At 46.8% G+C, this 22593-nt stretch overlaps 1 protein-coding gene across 2 annotated transcripts in view; it reads right to left on the minus strand.

Annotated features, from left to right (window-relative positions):
- The window catches only part of LOC140480145 (box C/D snoRNA protein 1-like), a 42577-nt gene extending 20917 nt beyond the window's left edge, over positions 1 to 21660 (minus strand). Inside the window, exons 1-6 of one of the 2 annotated variants that reach the window (XM_072574854.1) lie at positions 21121 to 21660; positions 15416 to 15481; positions 13073 to 13179; positions 12915 to 13000; positions 11622 to 11725; positions 773 to 841 (exon numbers count right to left, since the gene is read on the minus strand). In XM_072574854.1, the coding sequence (XP_072430955.1) occupies positions 773 to 841; positions 11622 to 11725; positions 12915 to 13000; positions 13073 to 13179; positions 15416 to 15481; positions 21121 to 21632 (944 nt within the window). In that variant the 5' untranslated portion in view covers positions 21633 to 21660. The remainder of the gene's footprint in view (positions 1 to 772; positions 842 to 11621; positions 11726 to 12914; positions 13001 to 13072; positions 13180 to 15415; positions 15482 to 21120) is intronic. The other variant, XM_072574855.1, reaches the window with a different exon arrangement.
- Positions 21661 to 22593: the final 933 nt, after the last annotated feature.

Below are 22593 nucleotides of genomic sequence, written 5' to 3' on the forward strand. Positions count from 1 at the left end.
CCACACTGTAAGTAATCTTAAATATAATTTAACCCTTTCCCCTACTGTCCTGGACTAAACACACCATCAATTAGTGGTTATTGGGTGGGTTAAAGAAAACTAACTAGAAAGGAAGACTTTACCAGTAGTTTCAAATCAGGATTTTCCATATTTAAGTATTGCTGAAGAAAAGACACATGTAGTTGAAGTTATTCCTGCCAGTTGTCCTGACAAGTGCAAGACAAAAAGCCTCAAAACAGAATTAATTTCCTTCAGCAATGCCACATTCGACATTGTCAACAGACTAGTTCCAGCACCGTTCGGAGTGATAACAAACTGGACTGACATAAAAATGCCAAATTCTCCAACCAAAAGTCCAGGTAAAGCAGAAGTGCTCCAAATGATGGCAACATTACGGCACGGTGGCTCAGTGGTTAGCACTGCTGCCTCACAGCGCCAGGGATCTGGGTTCGATTCCAGCCTCTGGCAACTGTCTGCGTGGAGCTTGCACATTCTCCCTGTGTCTGTGTGAGTTTCCTCTGGGTGCTCCGGTTCCCTCCCACAATCCAAAGATGTGCAGTTTGGGTGGATTGGCCATGGAAAATTGCTCATGGTGTTCAGGGAAATGCAGGGATAGGGTTTAGGCAGGATGCTTTTTGGAGGGAGGTGTGAACTAGATGGGTCAAATGCCCATTTCCACATTGTAGAGATTCTGTGATCATACAGAGTTTATCAGCAAAAAAAATCACCACTTCACATCCAGTCACTTGCATATTCCATGATAAATAGTTACCTCTTCTCTGTGTACTCAGTGTGACTGTGAGGAAATCGCAGCTTCACATGCCAATAAAACATCTGCTCCCTAAGCACAGGAAAAAAAAAGCAGAGAGTTAGAATCAAGTAAATGTTTCCAAGTTAAGACTTGTTATGGACCAGGCCAGACTCCCTCAAAACATTTCAAGTGGCCCAGATCCCTAACTTTGCTAGTCATTTTCAGCAGGTGCACCGAATGAAACACAAACAAAAGAGAACAGAATAACTTAACCTACCCGAAAACGCAACTTAATGATGCTGTTCCAAATACATGCAACAATCCCCATAAACACCCCTTGGCACAAAAAGTCAAAGCAAACGCAGGCTCTGACAGGAGAGAGGACCAGCTTCTTTGGGTCCAGCAGCTTTGATACATGAATGCGAGAAATCCAAACCAAACCAGGGGCAAGCTGGGCTGGGAGAACTGGCCCCTCCCCTTTCATTCTATAAGGGCATTTTTTAAAACTTAGAAAAACTTTTTTCCTGAGGCAGTATCTGTCAGCTATAATCAAACTGGCCCTAAAACCCTTCAAATTTGACCTTTCGAAGTCTGTGTCTCTCGGAAAAATAACTGAAGGCCAACATCACCTTGTTAAAGGAGCAGCACTGTCACTGAATGTACAAGTGAAACCCCAACACCGTGTGCCTCATTATGCGCTCCCTATGACAGATCTAACTCTAACATTTCTTATAACCATTCTACATTTCCATAGTGCATGTCTTGTGCAATGTAATCTATACACCTCTGTCTAAGGCATTGTACAACCTCTGATCTGCACATCCCTGCTGACTGCGATCTGCTTGCGTTGTTCGTAAACAAAGCTTTTCACTGTACCTTGGTACACGTGACAATAAATAAATCAATCAATCAATCAATCAAATGGCAGGTGAGCATTTACTGAACCCCATCAAAGCTGCTCTTTATAGAACAAGTGAACAAAGAACAATACAGCACAGGAACAAACCCTTTGGCCCTCCAAGCCTGCACCAACACATGAATACAAAAACAGTCTTCACCTCCAAGATCCGTATCCCTTTATTGCCTCCCTAGATTGGTAAATCCAGGTTCATTTGGCTCTTTCTGATGTGAAGCTCCTTTGACACTATTTTGAAGATGAATGGGGAGTTCTGCCCAGGATTTGGGCCAATTCTTATTGACCAATAAACATCAAAAACTAGCTTTTCTGGTCATTGGCTCACTGCTGGTTATTGGAGCTGGCTGTGTGCAAATTGACTGTGGAGTTTCCTCCAGCAGTGATTGCACTTTAAAAACAGAGTGTACTGTTTCGATGTAGTCACTGCCTTTTCTCCTGACCCCTGCCTTCACCTTTTTCACATTAGCATTGCTCTCATCAGGCTTTGCTCGGCAATGTTTCACTAGCTAGAGGGATGCATTCATGGTGTTTTTGCACAATGGTGTCCTTTTTAGTGTATCATTACACATTCACACACAGCCCCAGGTGATTTAGGGAAAATATAAACACGGCTGCTGGACCCCCTCTCAATGCAGTGTGTGGGGGGTGGGTTGCGGAATGAAGAGAGAAAAAGAGAATATTTCACTGTCTCAAAATTACATTGAGATTTAATGAGTCGATGAAAGGCACATCAGCAACACGGGTTTTCTGTTCAGCTAACTGACGGAGGTGAAACAGACACTCTTCTCTGCATCCTCTTTCACGGGAACATTTTAGAACCTTGAGACAAATCAATTCTTGCCGGCCAGTTAACTGCCCGGGTTCCTCATAAATATTTTAGTAACAATACACCAATGACCACTTCTGACATTCTGGGTTTCTGGTTTGAGAAAGGCAGCAGCCGCTGCACTCCCCAATCCCTCGAGGTCATTTCTGCCCTCTTTATATTCATTTCTCCAGGAGCTAAGCCAATTCCACCTCAGTACGGTCTTCCCTCCATTTGCTAAACAATTTTCACCTCAATTTTCTCATCAGTTGATCTTATGTCAATTTGCTTACAACAAAATGCGTTTTTGGAACCAATAAACAGCAAATGTTATTTCACAAACAGCTGACCACAGGTACAGAGCTGCAACATATACCCGTTCTCTGTACATCAGCTCATTGAGAAAGTCATGCATTTGCCTCCAATACCCACAGCTCGGTCTGCACAGCCCCTCAACATTTACTTTTCCTTCTCAAGTACATTCCCAAATTCCCTTTCGGAAGGCGCTACTGAGTCTGCTTCCAAATGGAACATTCCTGATGCTAACAACTAAGAAAGTTAAAAGAAATATTCACCACATCTCACTTTCCATTCCTTGAAAACTCCAGTGTATTTTTTTTAATCTAAGCGATCCTGCCAAGTTACCACTGAAATAGGAAGCAACACGGCTGGGTCATGCCAGATGCACAGCACCAACTTTAAAACCATCAATCAGAAACTCGATATGGGGTCTGTTTAAAGAAACTTCTACCAGCAGAACCCGTTCCCAGAACACAGGGTGAAAAATGACCAACATTTCAAAGTAGCCAAATCATTGTTTTGACCGTCACACAGCAATCTGCATTTTTCAGTAAAATGTTAAACTATAGGCCTCCCACCTAAAATGCATTGTCTGACCTGAGGTGTCATCTTTATATTGATAAAACCTTAAGTTATCTTGGGGCAGTAACTTGAAAGAAATTATTGGATTTACATATTAATCAATCAAAACCTGCACCTCCATTCTAACTGATTAAAAACTTCATAGCCATCTAGATTTGTTCAATACATTCACATCACCTGTTTGACCCTTTAATCTTTTAATATAAACACTGTGTCCGATGTACTCGATCACAATAGCTGCCTGAGGAAGGAGCAGCGCTCCGAAAGCTTGCGATTTCAAATAAACTTGTTGGACTATAACCTGGTATCATGTGATTTTTGACACTAGCCTCTCAGAAAACCCAAGGCAACAATATTCACAGAAAGTCCAAAGCATTTCCTCCCAGTGTCCTGTGAGAATCATAGAATTTTACATGACAGAAGGAGGCCATTCGACCCATAGTGTCTGTACCAGCTCCCAAAAGAGCCATCCAGCCAGTCCCATCTCCATAGCCTTCTAAATTCATCACTTTCAACTTTTGACTCTTGACCTGCATCATTGAAAGATTATGCTTTCACCTCAGAGAAAGTGAGGACTGCAGATGCTGGAGATCAGAGCTGAAAAATGTGTTGCTGGAAAAGCGCAGCAGGTCAGGCAGCATCCAAGGAGCAGGAGAATCGACGTTTCGGGGATAAGCCCTTCTTCCTGAAGAAGGGCTTATGCCCGAAATGTCATTCTCCTGTTCCTTGGATGCTGCCTGACCTGCTGTGCTTTTCCAGCAGCACATTTTTCAGCTATGCTTTCACCTCTCCAACAACTGAAGATCATAATTACCAGGGTAAACTCTTCTACAGGATTGCTAGGCTGGTTACTAGGCAGAGGGGACAGCTTTCCAGGGAGCAGAATGGGTTGATATTTTCTCCAAGTTGGAATAAGAGGTGTTCTGACTGAAACAGTGTTGGACCACAACTGTGCACTTTATACATTAACGATCTAGATGAAGGAACTGAGGGCAATCTGGCTAAGTTTGCAGACGATACAAAGATAGGTGGAGGGACAGGTAGTATTGAGGAGGCGAGGAGGCTGCAGAAAGATTTGGACAGGTTAGAAGAATGGGCAAAGTAGCAGCAGATGGAACACAATGTGGGAAAATGTGAGGCCATGCACTTTGGTCGGAAGAATAGAGGCATGGACTGTTTTCTAAATGGGGAGAAAATTCAGAAGTCTGCAGTGCAAAGAGACTTAGGAATTCAAGTCCAGGATTCTCTCAAGTTAAACTTGCTGGTTGAGTCAGTAGTTAGGAAGGCAAATGCAGTGATGGCATTTATTTTGAGAGGACTTGAATATAAAAACAGGGATGTACTTCTGAGGCTCTATAAGGCTCTGGTCAGACCACATTTGGGGTATCGTGTGCAGTTTTGGGCCCCATATCTCAGGAAGGATGTACTGACCTTGGAGTGTGTTCAGAGGAGGTTCATGAGAATGGTCCCAGGAATGGACAGTTTAACATATGAGGAATTTTTGAGGACTCTGGGTTTATTCTCGATGGAGTTTAGAAGGATGAGGGGGGGATCTAATTGAAACATACAGAATACTGAATGGCCTGGGCACAGTAGATGTTGGAAAGAGGTTTCCGTTGGTAGGAGAGACTTGGACCTGAGGACCCAGCCTTAGAGTAAAGGGGAGACCTTTTAGAATGGAGATAAGGAGAAACTTCTTCAGCCAGAGAGTGGGGAATCTATGGAATTCACTGCCACAGAAGGCTGTGAGGGCCGGGTCACTAACTATATTTAAAACAGATGGGTTCTTGAGTATCAAGAGTTACAGGGAGAAAGCCGGGAGAATGGGGTTGAGAAACTTGTCAGCCATGACTGAATTGCAGTGCAGACCTGATGGGCTGAATGGCCTATTTTCTGCACCTATATCTTATGATTGAACAAGTAACATTCTGAAATGTTTCGATAGGTTTGAAGCAGACAGCCCGGCAGAAGGGGCTAAATCTTGGGTCACTGTCCCAAATTTGTAGGTCAGCCATTTTGGATTAAGCTGAGGAGATATTTCATCAAGTGAAAGGTTTGGAATTCTCTATCTCAGACGGTTGTGGGTGTTCAGACTTAGAGTAACCAGATGTCTGCAGACTGAGGACTCTCGCCACCGTGTCAAATTTGTGGAATGCCCTCCCTACAGCAGCGGAGGCAGCAAAGACTACAGGGGATCAAGGAAGGATGCACCATCACCTTGTTCAGGGCAATTAGAGATTGGTAATACATGCTGACCCTACCAGTATGATACACATCACTGTCATAAAGAAAAACAATTGGGAGAGGTGGATTTAGCCTGGAATATCAGCCACAATTCTGTTGGATAGGTTAGCTGCCACTGAAGGAACTAGTGGCCTACTCCTGTTCTTCAATGGATCAACTGATTATTTTCTCATTGCTATTTCTAGCGGCTTGCTGTGTAGGAACCCATTGCAGATTTCCCTCCATTTTAGCAGCAACTACATTCCAGAAACACCTCACTCAGTGTGAACTACTTTGAGGTAAAAACAATGACTGCAGATGCTGGAAACCAAATGCTGGATTAGTGGTGCTGGAAGAGCACAGCAGTTCAGGCAGCATCCAACGAGCAGCGAAATCGACGTTTTGGCCAAAAGCCCTTCATCAGGAATTCCAAACCTTCCAATTGACGAAATATCTCCTCAGCTTCATCCAAAATGGCTGACCTACAAATTTGGGACAGTGACCCAAGATTTAGCCCCTTCTGCCGGGCTGTCTGCCTCAAACCTATCGAAACATTTCAGAATGTTACTTGTTCAATCATAAGATATAGGTACAGAAAATAGGCCATTCAGCCCATCAGGTCTGCACTGCAATTCAGTCATGGCTGACAAGTTTCTCAACCCCACTCTCCCGGCTTTCTCCCTGTAACCCTTGATACTTAAGAACCCATCTATCTCTGTTTTAAATATACTTAGTGACCCGGCCCTCACAGCCTTCTGTGGCAGTGAATTCCATAGATTCCCCACTCTGCTTTTGCCCGAAACGTCGATTTCGCTGCTCGTTGGATGCTGCCTGAACTGCTGTGCTCTTCCAGCACCACTAATCCAGTATGTGAACTACTTTGGACTGTCCAGGGGCTTTGGAAAGGGGTCCAGAGAGAAGCAAATATTTCAATCAACCTAATCGCACACTCTCTGTCAGATCGCCTTCATGCTCCCGAAGTGCACTCAACCTCACTTTGAGAGTAAATAACAGCAATTATAAGACCAGATACAGGGCATTCAGCCCATCGGGTATACACTGCCATTCAAATCAAATTGCTGTAGTCTTACCAGTCCATAGGGCTACTCTGTCACTAGAGAGATTCGACTGCTGGGGGTTGAACCTGAGGGTCACCATGCCTCAGGTGAGGGGACACTTTGAGGACAGTCAATCAGGGTAACCTGAGCCAGTGATGGGAATTGAACCCAAGCTATTGGCATAACACTGCTTCCCAAACCAGCCCATCCTCCCAACCCCTGATCTGATAATCCACTTTCCTGCTTTTTTGCCATAATCTTGATCCTCTTAAAAATCTGTCTGCCTCAACCTCGAGTATACTCAACAAACCAGTCTCGACAGCCCTCTACAGTAACAGAATTCGACAGCTTCACCACCCTCTGAGAGAAAACATTCCTCACCTCGGTCTGAAATAGACTTTGCCGTCAATGAAAAATCTCTCTAACTCAGCTGCAGACATGTTCAATGAGCCAGACTCCACTCCCCCACGGAGAACAGAATTCCCAGACTAATGCCGGTCAGAGGGGAGAGAATCCCCCTTATTTCTGCGATAACTGTGAGACTCCTCATTTTCAAACGGTGTCCCCGCGTTCCAGATTGTTCCACAAGACAAAGCATCTTCTCAGTCCTGTCTGACCCAGCACCAGCTAATTTGCTTTCGGGAAGGGTTTTTCACAAAATCCTTTGGCTGCTCCAGGAAATTTACAGCATTCCTTTCCAGAGTTAGAAGAATCCTGGCTTTTTTCAGCCAAATCTCAAAGCGGTTTCCCAAGATGCATCATTGCGATCCAGGCTGACTTTCCTTTGGTAGGCCAGTGTTTCAAAAGGAGAAAGTGAGGACTGCAGATGCTGGAGATCAGAGCTGAAAAATGTGTTGCTGGAAAAGCGTAGCAGGTCAGGCAGCATCCAAGGAGCAGGAGAATCGACGTTTTGGGCATGAGTCCTTCTTCCTGAAGACGGGCTCATGCCTGAAATGTCGATTCTCCTGCTCCTTGGATGCTGCCTGACCTGCCGCGTTTTTCCAGCAACACATTTTCAGTAGTGTTTCAAAACCACATCACGGCTTCAGAGACATCATAGAACATTACAGCGCAGTACAGGCCCTTCGGCCCTCAACATTGCGCTGATCTGTGAAACCAATCTGAAGCCCATCAAACCTACACTATTCCATTATCATCCATATGCCTATTCAATGACCATTGAAATGCCCTTAATGTTGGCGCGTCTACTAATGTTGCAGGAAAGGCATTCCATGCCCCTACTACTCGATGAATAAAGAAACTACCTCTGACACCTGACCTATATCTGTCACCCCTCAATTTGAAGCTATATCCCCTCGTGTTAGCCATCACCATCCAAGGAAAAAGGTTTTCACTGTCCACCCTAACTAACCCTCTGATTATCTTATATGTCTCAATTAAGTCATCTCTCAAACTTCTCTCTAATGAAAACAGCCTCAAGTCCCTCAACCTTTCCTCGTAAGACTTTCCCTCCAAACCAGGCAACATCCTGGTAAATCTCCTCTGAACCCTTTCCAAAACTTCCACAACCTTCCTATAATGCAGTGACCATAACTGCACACAATATCAAAGCCCCACAGATTCTAAACAAATCTACATCAGTCTTGAGGTTTGTTGTCAGGAGGAGCGGATACCTTGCTGGTGCAAGCTTTCTGATCAGAGACGACACAGAAATAATCACAAAACTTGGCAGTCTCCACAGCAACAGGATGAACGGCAATGGGAAATGGAAAATGGAAAATCTCATACTGGCTCCCCCCACCCTCCCCTCCTCTCCCAGGAGGGGCTAGATGGTGTTAGATATTTGGAACCTTTCCCTTTGCAGCTGGATCTCCTCAGAGCAGCTGAACGTGTGCTCACACCATCAGCGTTGCACAGTGTCCAGTGCCCAGCTCCACAGCACACATGCAAGAATACCTTCCTTTGCGAGGAGGGTGGGAGACTGATGTCTGATGGCAGTACAGAAACATCCATGTGTCCCCCTGAGATAGGGAGTTTGAACAAGACAGTGACACTGCAGGACGGGCAGAAGGGGGCTATGATGACCAGCTGGCATGGTGCCCAAATCAGAACTTTGGAGAAGGAAGTCTAAAACCAGCCTCATTATGCCAAACACACAAACATTCTCACAGTGTCTCATTTGTCAGGTTAACTTCAGGAAGCACTCACTGTCCTCTCGGTCCACACTGCCAACCCCAGAGCAGACAAAACAAGCACAGTGTGACCGTCTGATAATGACATACTTTATGTTCATTCACGGGATGTGGGTACCATTTGCCAAGCCAGCACTTATTGTACTCCTTAATGACCCTGAGAGGTAGGTTGGTGCTGACCTGCCTCCTTGAACCACTGCCATCTTCGTGATATCTGTATCAGACTGTGTGGCTTTCCTGGACCATGCCACAGGACAGTTCAGAGTCACTCCCATTGCTATGGGTCTGGAGTCACGTGTAGGCCATACCAGATGAGGATTTCATTATCTACAGGAGGTTCGACTCCGCTTGAAGTACTGACCACCAACCTGGACATCACACCTTAGGAAAAAATGTTGGCCTGGGAGGGAGCATGTGATGTGGAGGTGCTGGTGTCAGACCGGGGTGGATAAGGTCAAACGTCGCACCACACCAAGTTATAGTCCAACAGGTTTATTTGAAATAACAAGCTTTCGGAGTGCTGCTCCTTCATCAGATGCAGTGCATTCGTCAGATTACCTGAAGAAGGTGCAGCGCTCTGAAAGTTTGTGATTTAAAATAAACCTGTTGGACTAAAACCTGGCATCATATGACATCTGACTTGGGAGGAAAGTCCAACATTGGATTTCTGGAATTAGTGCGACAAGCCTTCACCAGGTGGTTTCTGGATTTTAGGGATTGTCCGAAGGAGACCAGCTCTATATTCCCTGGAGTTAAACCAAATGGGAGATGATGCACTGGTTGACTGGGTGAATGGGCAGAAACATGGCAGATGGAGTCCAATGTCAGCAAATGTGATGTTACCCACTTTGGACCAAAAAAGGATAATTCAGAGAACTTTCCAGACAGTATGAAGTTAAATAAAATGTATGTCCAAAGAGACTTGGGAGTTCAGGGGCACTGATGTTTAAAACGTCACAAACATTGCAGTACAAGGATGTATAAGTTATGCTGCAGTTGCACAAAACCATGGGTAAACTCCACACAGAGTACTGAGCACAGATCTAGGCACCATAGCTGAGGAAGGACAGAATGACCTTAGAGGGAGCACAATGATATCTGGACTTCAGGGGTTACATTATTAGGAGAGATTATACAAATTAGGCCTGTTTCCTGGGTTGGGGAATCTTATCAAAGTATAGGAGTTGGGACGTTATGTTGAGGTTGTACAGGACAGTGGTGAGGCCTCTTCTGGAGTACAGTGTCCAGTTCTGGCCGCTATGCTGTAGTAAAGGATTTTATTAAACTGCAGAGGGTTCAGAAAGGGTTAACCAGGATGTTACCGGGAATGGAGGGTTTGATTTATAAGAACCTGGACAGACTGGAACACTTTTCTCATGGAGTGTAGGAGGTTGAGGGATGACCTTATAGAGGTTGATAAAACCATGAGGGACTATAGATAAGGTGAATGACTGGAGTCTTTTCCCTAAGGTAGGGGATTTCAAGACTGGGGGCATATGTGAGAAAGAATGAACAAGGATGAAAGAGGCAACTTTTCTTTTAAACACAGAGTGGTTCATGTGTAAAGTGACCTTCCAGAGGAAGTGGTGGATGTGGGTACAGTTACAATGTTTAAAAGACATTTGGATAGGTTCATGAATAAGAAATATTTGGAGGGATATGGGCCAAGTGCAGGCAGACAGAAGGAGTTTAGTTTGGGATTATATTCAGTGTGGACTGGTCTGGCTCTGTGTGAATATGACTCTATATTGACAAGAAGAAAGTGAGGACTGCAGATGCTGGAGATCAGAGTTGGGAGTGTGGTGCTGGAAAAGCAGAGCAGGTCAGGCAGCATCCGAGGAGCAGGAGAATCAACATTTCGGGCATAAGTCCTTCAACAGGAAATGTCACATTCCTGAAGAAGAGCTTATACTTGAAATGTCGATTCTTCTGCTCCTTGGATGCTGCCTGACCTGCTGTGCTTTTCCAGCACCACACTCTATATTAACAAGACAAGTCAGGATAGGCAAAGATAAACTATTTCCACTGGTTGGGGATTCTAGAACTCAGGGTATAGTCTGAGAATTATGGTCCAGAGCATTCAGGGGAGATGTTAGGAACTTTTCCATAAACAGCAGTGGATGCGAGATCAGTTGTTAATTTTAAATTGAGATAGATGTTTCTTCATTAAGGAAAGGTATGATGGGATATGGGCAAAGGGCAGGTATATGGGGTTAGGGGGGTATGAAGGTTATGGGCCCAGTAGGAGGGTATGAAGGATATGGATCCAGGGAGGTATATGGAGTAGGGAGGGTATGAAGTGTTCTGGGCCAAGATATATGGGGTTAGGAGGATATCAAGGGATATGGTCCCAGGGCAGGTATATGGGGTTAGGCCACAGATCAGTCATAATCATATTAAATGGTGGAACAGGCTCAAGGGGCTGAATGGCCTTCTCCAATTCCAGTGTTCCCAGTAATGAGATAGCTTTTTAGTGACAATTGATGATAATTTAATGCTCACAATTACTGACAGCAGCTTTCTAAACCATTCCCATTGGGTTTATGAAGTGAATTTAAATTCCATTCAAACTCATGTTCCCAACAGCATCAACTGGGGCCTCATGGATTATTAACCATTCTCACTATGGCACCACCTATTAACAAACTGTGTCTAAAATACCGTGCAACATAAACAGGACTACGTTTTATCTAAGCAGGTGAATTTCTGTCTTCCCCTGTCTTATCCAAAGGTGTCAGTTCAGAAAGGGTACACTCTCCTAGCACTCATGGGCAAGAGTGGAATTGCACAGATTTCCATCGTTCACTACCCTCACCTCACTATGAAAACTTACTTCTTATTGAAATACGTTGAATTCTCTCTTCTTTTTGTAAACCCAATGGGTAAAAGCTTCAGGTTGATGTTATGTTTCAGAGCTCTGTTTTTCATAATGTTTAGCTGCAAAGGAAGAGACACCATCACAAAAACACAGGAGAATATTCAAGAGAATCACTCACAGTAAAACTAACACTTTGCCCAAGGTGAAGGTTAATCCAGTGACTTCTAAAATTCGTAACCTTGCTTTCAAAATCCTCCAGCTCCTTCCTGATTGTGCCCTAACACTCGGATAGATGCAAGATTCTCTGATAATTCTGTACCTCCTCAATTTCAGATTTTCCAGATGATCTGAAAACTTGAGAGCACTCTGAACCAAAGAGGGTATAGTCTAGAACAGGGCTTCCACAGGTACGGGTCAATCATGGGGTCACAGGGGTCTAAGACTGTAATGGCTGCCACTGGGTTCCATCTTCCCTGTCTCTCTCCATCTCCCACCATTGTTTAAAAACATGAGGTTACTCTTTAGAATATAGAACAATATAACGCAGAACAGGCCCTTCGGCCCTCAATGTTGCACCGACCTGTGAACTATTCTCATCTTGTCCCCCTACACTATCCCATCATCATCCATGTGCTCATCCAAGGATTGTTTAAATGCCCCTAATGTGACAGGGTTGCCTACATTGGCAGGTAGGGCATTCCACTCCCTTACCTCTCTCTGAATAAGGAACCTGCCTCTGACATCTGTCTTAAATCTATCACCCCTCAATTTGTAGTTAAAACAGAGATGAAACAAATCTTTTCTTTTGGAAGGTGTTGATTCTTTGGAACTCTCTCCCTGAGAAAACAGTGGAACCATAGTCTTACAAAGTGCTGAGGGGGATCACATATGGAGTATTGGGAGCAATTTTGTTCCCCTTATTTCAGGAATGATATTATTTTTTTGGGGGTAGCTCACAGAGGGTCTCGGTAAGTCGACGTTTCAGGCAAGACTCTTCTTCAGGATCTGTTTTATGAACAGCTTATAGCCGAAACATTGACTCTCCTGCTCCTCAGACTCTGCCTGACCTGCTGTACTTTTTCCAGCGTCACGCTTTATCGATTCTGACTCTCCAACACTTGCAGTCCTCACTATCCCCTAACCTCCGTGGTGAGAGAAAAGCAGAGTTAACGTTGAGAATCCGGGATGACTCTTCCTAGAATGGAACAGCAGACAAACTGCTTGAACCGCATTGTGAGGCAGCAGTCATCCCTGAATGAAGTGAAACTCTCACGAAAAGCCCCGATCGGTACCAAGGTTGGAACGTACAAATTTGTTGGTGCTCGGCCGGTGAACGGTGTGGTCACGATTTGCGATGTCTGTCAATCTCCCAGTGTCCTCCAGAAACCTGTAATCTAAATCAGCAAGACCACATCAGCGCCCATCGTAAAAAGACCCACCCAACCCCCAGACCGAAAGACCCTTACCGCTGAGGAGGTGCATCTCGGTGAAGTGACTGAGGGGTGTAAAGGCTGTTTTATCTCGCACTCCGTTGCAGCCATTCACGGCTTTGTGTTTCTTCACACAGGGTAAGCTGCAAAACAAATCAACAGGAAATGATTCCAAGTGTGGAGAGGACTGGCAGCTTCTCCAGCTCCATGCCCACCACACACTGCCCAGAACTACCAACTGGGAGACAACAGACCCAAATGCAGACAGGTCACTCACCACTAGTGAATATCACCCACCTTCTGGTGTCCAAGCGCTTCCTAACACCTCTCCTGAACAGTGTGGCACTCATTCTCAAACTGTGTCCCTGGTTCTAGAACGCCTAAACATGGAAACAGTTTATCTGTATCTATCCTGTCTCTTCCTGTTAATATCTTGAAAACTTCTACTGGATCATCCCTTAATTTTCTGCATTTGAGAGAAAACAAGCCTCAGTTGTTAAAACAGACCAACGAGGATCTTGTTGAGTGACAGAGCAGGCTCAAGGGACCTAGGCATATGCTGATTTTACTATGATTTTCTAAACATTTTTGTTTTAATCATTTGGGCATCACTAGTTCAGAGGCATTTATTAGGATGGCTAGGCCCATCCTTAATTACCAGAGGGTCACTTGAGAGTAATCTACATTGCTGTGGGTCTGAAGTGGGTAATGGTGGCAGTTTCCTTCCCATTAGTGAACCAGATAGTGAACCATCTCTGGACTCTTAGCAGAAGCGGTAATGCAAAGATTAGAACAAACAGTCTTACCGCAAATTCGACCCAAACTCTGGGTCAGATATGTGGATGACACCTTTGTAATCATTAAAAACACAGAAATAGAGAACACACACCAGATCATCAACACCACACTCACAGGAATCCGATTCACTAGAGAGGAAGAAAAGGACAACCAACTTCTATTCCTAGACGTGATGATACAGAGAACACCGAACGGAGAATTCACCACAAAGGTTTACAGGAAAGTCACACACACAGACCAAGTTCTGAACTACGAAAGCAACCACCCCAACACACACAAAAGAAGTTGCATCAAGACACTGTTCAAAAGGGCCACAACACACTGCAGTACACCAGAACTGCAAAAAGAGGAAGAGGAACACCTATACAACGTATTGACCAAAAACGGATATCCCCGCAATTTCATCAACAGATGCCTAAGGGAAAGACAACGGAATGAGGACATGCCACGACCCAAAGGACTAGCCACACTACCATACATCAGGAGCATTTCCGAACTGACAGCCAGACTACTGTGAACACGAGGACTCATAACAGCACACAAACCAACAGCCACTCTCAGACAACTCACCAGAACGAAGGACCCGATACCCAGCATGAGCAAAACCAATGTAGTGTTCAAAATCACATGCAAGGACTGCACAAAACACTACACAGGACAAACAGGAAGACAGTTAACGATCCGCATACATGAACACCAACTAGTCACGAAACGACACGACCAGCTATCCTTAGTAGCCACACACTCAGATGACAAGCAACATGAATCCGACTGGGACAACACTACTATTATAGGACAAGCCAAACAGAGAACAGCCAGGGAGTTCCTAGAGGCATGGCACTCATCCACAGATTCAATCAATAAGCACATCGACCTGGACCCAATATACCGACCACTGCAGCGGACAGCTGGAACTGACAACCGGAAGCGGCAGATTCAAACCACAACAAATGCTGGAGGAAACATCACAGAAGCGCTTCACAGGAGGGTCCCAAGCACTGAGGAAGTCACCTAGACAGGGGACGAAACGTCTGCAACACAAATTCCCAGCTCGGCGAACAGAACCACAACAACAAGAACCAGATAGGTTTACAGATAATAACAGTTCCATGGTTTATTTGGCCTAATTCCAGACTTTTTTTCCTTCATTAGATTCAAATTCCACCATCTCCCATGGTGGGATTCGAACCCAGGTCCCCAGAACATTACTTGGGTCTCAGGATTAATACTGAAAATGTGTTGCTGGAAATGCGCAACAGGTCAGGCAGCATCCAAGGAGCAGGAGAATCGACGTTTCGGGCATGAGCCCTTCTTCAGGAATTGTTTATATACTGTTAACCTTGGACCTGAAGAAGGGCTCATGCCCGAAACGTCGATTCTCCTGCTCCTTGGATGCTGCCTGACCTGCTGTGCTTTTCCAGCAACACATTTTCAGCTCTGATCTCCAGCATCTGCAGTCCTCACTTTCTCTGGATTAATAGCCTAGTGATAATTACCACTAGGCCACTGGCTCTCCTTCGCAATACTTAGGCTGTGGTTGCATCAATGTTTTATAAAATTCACTAGAACTTGGTCTTCTACCTGCAAGAATAGGCCAGACAGCGAGGACACCTGTATTTTGCCTCTGCACCGCCACATGTTTCACACCTGTTTGGAGACAAAATGAAAAGGGAACAGCTTTAAATTGGGAATTCCAGAATCCTACACCAACCTCAAAGTACTCCCTCACCTCCAGAATAAACGGCCAAGGTCAGATTTGTGGCTGCGTCAACCACCGGACAGGTCCCTCCCTCAGAATGTGGCTGGGGCACCTGCCTTACCTCCTGTTGTGTAGATGATCTCTCTCCATCAGAGATGGCCACAGTCGCTCTTCCAATCAACTCATATTCTGGATTGATGTTAATCACTTCCTCAGTGGGGTCTGTGCCTTCAGCTGCCCGTGCCCAACAACATGGCGTTAATTCCCTGAATCTCTCAGACACTGTCTCTCTTTCTCCTCCTGTATCTATCTCTTTGCAGATGACACAGGGAGAGGTGGAGGGACAGGTGGCATTGAGGAACTGGGGAGGCTGCAGAAGGACTTGGACAGTTTGGGAGAGTGGACCAAGAAGTGGCAGATGGAATACAATGTGGGCAAGTGTGAGGTTGTGCACTTTGGTAGGAAGAATGGAGGCATATTTTCCCAATGGAAAAAGGTTTCAGAAATCGGAAAAACAGAGTGACTTGGGAATCCAGGTTCTGGATTCTCCTAAGGTTAACATGCAGGTTCAGTTGGCAGTAGGAAGGCAAATACAATGAACCCTGGGTAGACCTCAGTTGGAGCTCTGTGAGCAGCTTGGGGCATCTCTCCTTAGGAAGGGTAGATTGTCATTGGAGGGAGTACAACATGGGTTTACAAGAGAGAGCGCGAAATGAATATGTTTCTTCAGCATTCACACTGGAAAAAGACAACGTTGTCGAGGAGAATACGGAGACTAGACGAGATTGAGGTTCACAAGGAGGTGTTAGCAATTCTGGAAAGTGTGAAAATAGATAAATCCCCTGGGCCAGATCGGAGTTATCCTAGGATTCTCTGGGAAGCCAGGGAGGAGATTGCTGAGCCTTTGGCTTTGATCTTTACATCATCATCATCTACAGGAACAGTGCCAGAAAATTGGAGGATAGCAAATGTTGTTCCCTTGTTCAAGAACGGGAGTAGAGACAACCCTGGAAATTAATGACCTGTGAGCCTTACTTCGGTTGTGGGTAAAGTTATTGAGTCATAGAGACATAATAATGTACAGCACAGAAAAAGACCCCTTGGTCCAACCCGTCCATGCTGACCAGAATTCCCAACCCAATCTAGTCCCACCTGCCAGCACCCGGCCCATATCCCTCCAAACCCTTCCTATCATATATCCATCCAGATGCCTTTTAAATATTGCAATTGTACTAGCCTCCACCACTTCCTCTGGCAGCTCATTCCATACACGTACCACCCTCTGCATGAAAAAGTTGCCCGTTAGGTCTCTTTTATATCTTTCTCCTCTCACCCTAAACCTATGCCCTCTCGTTCTGGACTCCCCCACCCCAGGGAAGAGATTTTGTCTATTTATCCTATCCATGCCTCTCATAATTTTACAAACCTCTATAAGGTCACTCCTCAGCTTCTGACGCTCCAGGGAAAACAGCCCCAGCCTGTTCAGCCTCTCCCTTTAGCTCAAATCTTCCAACCCTGGCAACAACCTTATAAATCTTTTCTGAACCCTTTCAAGTTTCACAACATCCTAAAAAGGGTTTTAAGAGATAGGATTTATTATCATCTAGAGCGGAATAAGTTGATTAGGGATAGTCAACACGGTTTTGTGATGGGTAGGTCGTGCCTCCCAAACTTATTGAGTTCTTTGAGAAGGTGACCAAACAGGTGGATGAGGGTAAAGCCGTTGATGTGGTATATATGGATTTCAGTAAGGCATTTGGTAAGGTTCCCCACGGTAGGGAACTTGAGGCTGTTTTCGTTAAAGAGAAGGTTGAGAGGTGGCTTGAGACGTATAAGATAATTAGAGGGTTAGACAGGGTGGACAGGGAGAGCCTTTTTCCTCCGATGGTGATGGCTAGCACATGGGGTCTTGGTTTTAAATTGAGGGGTGATAGATATAGGGCAGATGTCAGAGGTAGTTTCTTTACTCAGAGTAGTAGGGGCATGGAATATACTGCCTGCAACAATAATAGACTCGCCAACTGTATGGGCATTTAAATGGTCATTGGATAAACATATGGATGAAAATGGAATAGTGTAGGATAGATGGGCTTCAGATTGGTTTCACAGGTCGGCACAACATCGAGAGCCTAAGGGCCTGTACTGCGCTGTAACATTCTATGTTTTCATGATACCTGGATTTCAGAGATTGTTATTAGGAGAGATTACACAAATGAGGCCTATTTTCTCTCGAATGTTAAAGGTTAAGGAGGGATCTGATTGAAGTCTTCAGGATATTAACATGAGAAGACAGGGTCGATTCATTGGTTAGGGATTCCAGAACTAGGGACATATCTGAGAATTAGGGCTGGACCATTTAGGAGAGATGTTAGGAAGCACTTCCACACACATAGGATGGGAGAAGTTTGGAACTCCTTTCATTAAGTTGCAATGGATGCTCGATCAGTTGTAAATTTTAAACCTGAGATAGATAATTTTTTGTTAAGCAAAAGCTATTAAGGGCTATGGGCCAAAGGTAGGGACGTGGAGTCAGGTAACAGATCAGGTATGATCTCGTTGAATGTCGAAAAAGCTCAACGGGCTGAATGACCTACTCCTATTCCTACATCACTGAGACACTCTAAGGGATTATGCAAGATCATTTTTAACCCTGGTTGGGAAGTTGAGAGTTGGGGGCCACGGTCTCAGAATAAGCAGGTCAATTATTTTGAACTGAGATGAAGAGTAATTCCTTCAGCTGAAGGGTTATGAATCCAAAAGACTGAATACTCAATCATTGAAAACATACAAGACAACAGGTATAGAGGAATATGGACCAAACGCAAGCAAATGCAGGTTAAAACTGTGAAAACTGGGCGGCATGGACAAGTTGGGCCGAAGAGCCTGTATCCATGTTGTAGACCTCTATGCCATTATGATAGATATTGGTATATTAAAGGAATGAAAGGTTTGGAGGAGACTGTGGTTGGTGGGAGCTGGTCAGTCTTGTGATCATGTTGATGGTGACTGCCTGAAAGGGCCAGCAGGAGGAGATATTCTGGAGATGAGCCTGCCGAGTTGCAATGTTAACTCTGCCTCCATGCAGACACTGCAAGGCCTATTGAGCTTTTCCAGCACTTTCTGCTTTTACTTCAGGAGTGATTGGGGCAGGTGACCAAACGTTTGGCCAAAAAGGTGGATCTCAAGCAGGGCTTAAAGAAAGAGAGAGTGAGAGAGAGAGAGAGAGAGTGAGCCAGAGACAGAGACAGAGACAGAGAGGGAGCGTGAGAGAGGGAGCGTGTGAGAGAGTGTGTGTGAGAGAGAGAGCAAGAGAGAGCGAGAGAAAGAGCGAGAGAGAGAGCGAGAGAGAGAGCGAGACAGAGAGCGAGACAGAGAGCGTGACAGAGAGCGTGACAGAGAGCGAGACAGAGAGACACAGTGTGAAAGAGAGAGAGACAGAGTGAGTGTGAGACAGAGACAGAGCGAGTGTGAGACAGAGACAGAGCGAAAGACACAGAGTGTGCGAGAGAGACAGGTGGAAAGGTTGAAGAAAGGAAACCGGGAGCTTGGTGTCCAGACGGCTGAAAATACAGCCACCGATGGTGAAGTGGTTGAAGTTGGGATGTTTGAGGGATTAGACTTCATGAGGGGAAGAAATCACGGAGAATTGTGGAGCTGTGGGAGGTTACATTGATAGCAAGGGGCAAGGCTGTAATTCCTCAGCCAAGCTAACAAAACACCAAACATTTTTTGGTTGCATCTCTCTCCCCACCTAGGCTGGAGGATGGTGGCATTCCCTGAGTGCCAGACCAATGAGTCTAATTGTTTGGTTGTATAGAAACTTATGCATTGCTGAAATAAAGGTTTTTTTTTTAATCAGGACATGTTGTAGGAAATACCAAAATAAACAACATCCATACAGTATGAGAGCTGAGTATTGGCTGGCTGGTGAATGGATGCTGACCTGTACAGGTGCTGCCATACTGAATTCACCACTTAATGACGACTGGCGGTTAACTACAATCCAGTTTTTGTGTCACATTTAAAAATAACTTGGCTATCAGGACACAGAATTTCAACATTTTCCAATGATACCAAACTGGGAGAAGATGCGAATAATGAGCAAGGTGAAACCCTTTGTCAGAGATGTAGCAGTGAGCCCAGACTCAGGGGTCACAGGCAAAGGAGACAAGGCAGGATATTTCGGGCTCAGTTGAAGAGACCTGTTTTCACGAAGGGTGGGAGCCTGTAGAATTCTCTACCACAGCAGTTGGCGCCAAAAGATTGAGTGTTTTCGAAAAGAGTTAGAAACAGGTCTTAGGGCTCAAGGGAGAAAGCAGGAACAGAGGACTGAGGTGGGTGTTCAGCCCTGATCATACTGAATGGTGCAGCAGGCTTGAAAGGCCATATGGCCTACTCCTGCTCTTGTTTTCTAAGTCGCATGTCTCAGCTGCATGTTTCCCTCTAAGCCACACATCCCTCACATGAAAATATATCACCGTGACTTCACCATCATTGGGTCAAAATCCTGGAACTCCCTCTCTAATGGCAGTCTGAGAGCCCCTACCCCACAGCGGTCCAAGAAAGGGTCTCAGCACCATCTTCTTCCAGGACAATTAGTAAGGACCCAGCCAATGATGTCCGCGTGAAAGAAGCAGAATAAATTGGGTCAACCAGAACTTAGTAAAAACCAAAAGGACTGCGGATACTGTAAATCAGAAACAAAAACAGAAATCGCTGGAAAAGCACAGCAAGTCTAGCAGTGTCTGTGGAGAGAAATCAGAGTTAATGTTTTGGGTCTGGTGACCCTTCCTCAGAACGAAGACCATAGGACCATTCGGTCCATCGAGTCTGCTCTGTCATTCGACCATAGCTGATGTGTTTCTCAATCCCATTCTCCTGCCTTCTCTGCTGCTATCGAGTCATAGACATGTACAGCACAGAAACAGACCCTTCGGTCCAACTCGTCCATGCCGACCAGATACATCTTCTCCACGTCCACCCCATCCAGGCCCCTCAATATTCGATTTCAATCAGATGCCCCCCCTAATCCTTCTAAACTCCATCAAGTGACAGATCGAGAGCCCTCAACCATTCCTCAACTGATACTTCATCCCCAGGATCATTCTTATATACCTGCTCCCCCACCAATACCAGTACATCCTTCCTGAGAGACAGGGCCCAATCCTGCTCACAAGGAGGGGGATTCCTGTATATATACAGGAGGTTCCTGTATATCCAGCTTTGAGAGCAACGGCACATTTTGAGGGAATGATTAGCAAAGCTAATGGGATCTTAGACTTCACAAATAGCAGAGATCGGTTTGAAGGTCCACTCAAGCCCCAACTAGAACTTGTGTCCACACCTTAGGAAGAATCCATTCCGCTTGGAGAGGATCAAGGGGCTGAATGGCCTCTTTGTGTACGGTCATGCCCCTTATCATTGACTCGTAGACCGTGAACTCTGCTCAGAGAAGCTGCATGGACAGGGAGTGGCTGTCCCTGCTTCCCTCGGACTGAGAGCCTCCTCTCTCCAGTGGCATTGTCACAGACACCAGCATCACCCTCTCACCCCTCACAATCAAACAGCTTGGAGTCAGCATCCTTACCCTGACAGGGAGATCTTCCGTTTCCCAGAGGAACATCGCTGCCTCTCCTCCAACACATCAGGGTCCACACTGTCGGCACTGGCTCCCAAGTACAGACCCTCAGCTCCCGCACTGGGAATGGGACTCTCGGCTTTGGTTCCTGGATTGGGAAAGACGGAATCTGCCCTGGCCCTGGGATTGGGATTGGGATTGGGATTGGGACTGGGGGAGTCTGCCTTGGGACTGGGATTGGGAATGGGAATGGGAATGGGAACGGGGGAGTCTACCCTGGGACTGGGAATAGGGGAATCTGCCCTGGGACTGGGACTGGGATTGGGATTGGGATTGGGAATGGGGGAGTCTGCCCTGGGACTGGGACTGGGATTGGGAATGGGAATGGGAATGTCTCCCCGAGAGCCCGGGCCCGGGCTGTGAGCGGCTGCAGGAAGCGGGGAGCCAGGGCCCAGAGCCCGGGCACTGACCCTGCCCCCACCCCCGGGCTCTCGGCCCCCACCCTGGGGAAGCGGCTCCATGCGGGTCTCGCTCTAAGCTCCGCCCACTCCCTCCTCCCGCTTCCGGGTTCGAGCCGGCGCTTCCGGATACAACAACAACTGACACTGAGACACCCCCCTCCCCCACCCCCACCCGACCCTGTCCCCCCCATCACCGTGAACCCCTTACCCCGACCACCCCTCACCCCAACCCTCCCTCACCCTGATCCCCCTCACCATGATCCCCCCTCACCCTGATCCCCCCTCACCCTGATCCCCCCTCACCCTGACCCCCCCCTCACCCTGATCCCCCTCACCCTGATCCCCCTCACCCCGATCCCCCTCCCCCTGACCCCCCCCTCACCCTGACCCCCCCACCCTGATCCCTCTCACCCCGACCCCCCTCACCCTGACCCCCCCCTCACCCCGACCCCCCTCACCCCGACCCCCCTCACCCCGACCCCTCTCACCCCGACCCCCCCCACCCTGACCCCCCCTCACCCCGACCCCCCTCACCCTGACCCCCCCTCACCCTGTCCCCCCCATCACCGTGAACCCCTTACCCCGACCCCCCTCACCCCGACCCCCCTCACCCTGACCCCCCCTCACCCTGACCCCCCTCACCCTGACCCCCCCCTCACCCTGACCCCCCTCACCCTGACCCCCCCCTCACCCTGACCCCCCCACCCTGATCCCCCTCACCCCGACCCCCCTCACCCCGACCCCCCTCACCCCGATCCCCCTCTCCCTGACCCCCCCCCTCACCCTGACCCCCCTCACCCCGACCCCCCTCACCCCGACCCCCCTCACCCCGACCCCCCCTCACCCCGATCCCCCCCTCACCCTGACCCCCCCTCACCCCGACCCCCCCTCACCCCGACCCCCCCTCACCCTTATCCCCCCTCACCCCGACCCCCCCTCACCCCAACCCCCCCTCACCCTGATCCCCCTTCACCCCGACCCCCCTTCACCCCGATCATCCCCACCCTGATCCCCCCTCACC

The sequence above is a fragment of the Chiloscyllium punctatum genome, chromosome 7 (assembly GCF_047496795.1).
Source record: "Chiloscyllium punctatum isolate Juve2018m chromosome 7, sChiPun1.3, whole genome shotgun sequence".
Lineage (NCBI taxonomy): Eukaryota > Metazoa > Chordata > Chondrichthyes > Orectolobiformes > Hemiscylliidae > Chiloscyllium > Chiloscyllium punctatum.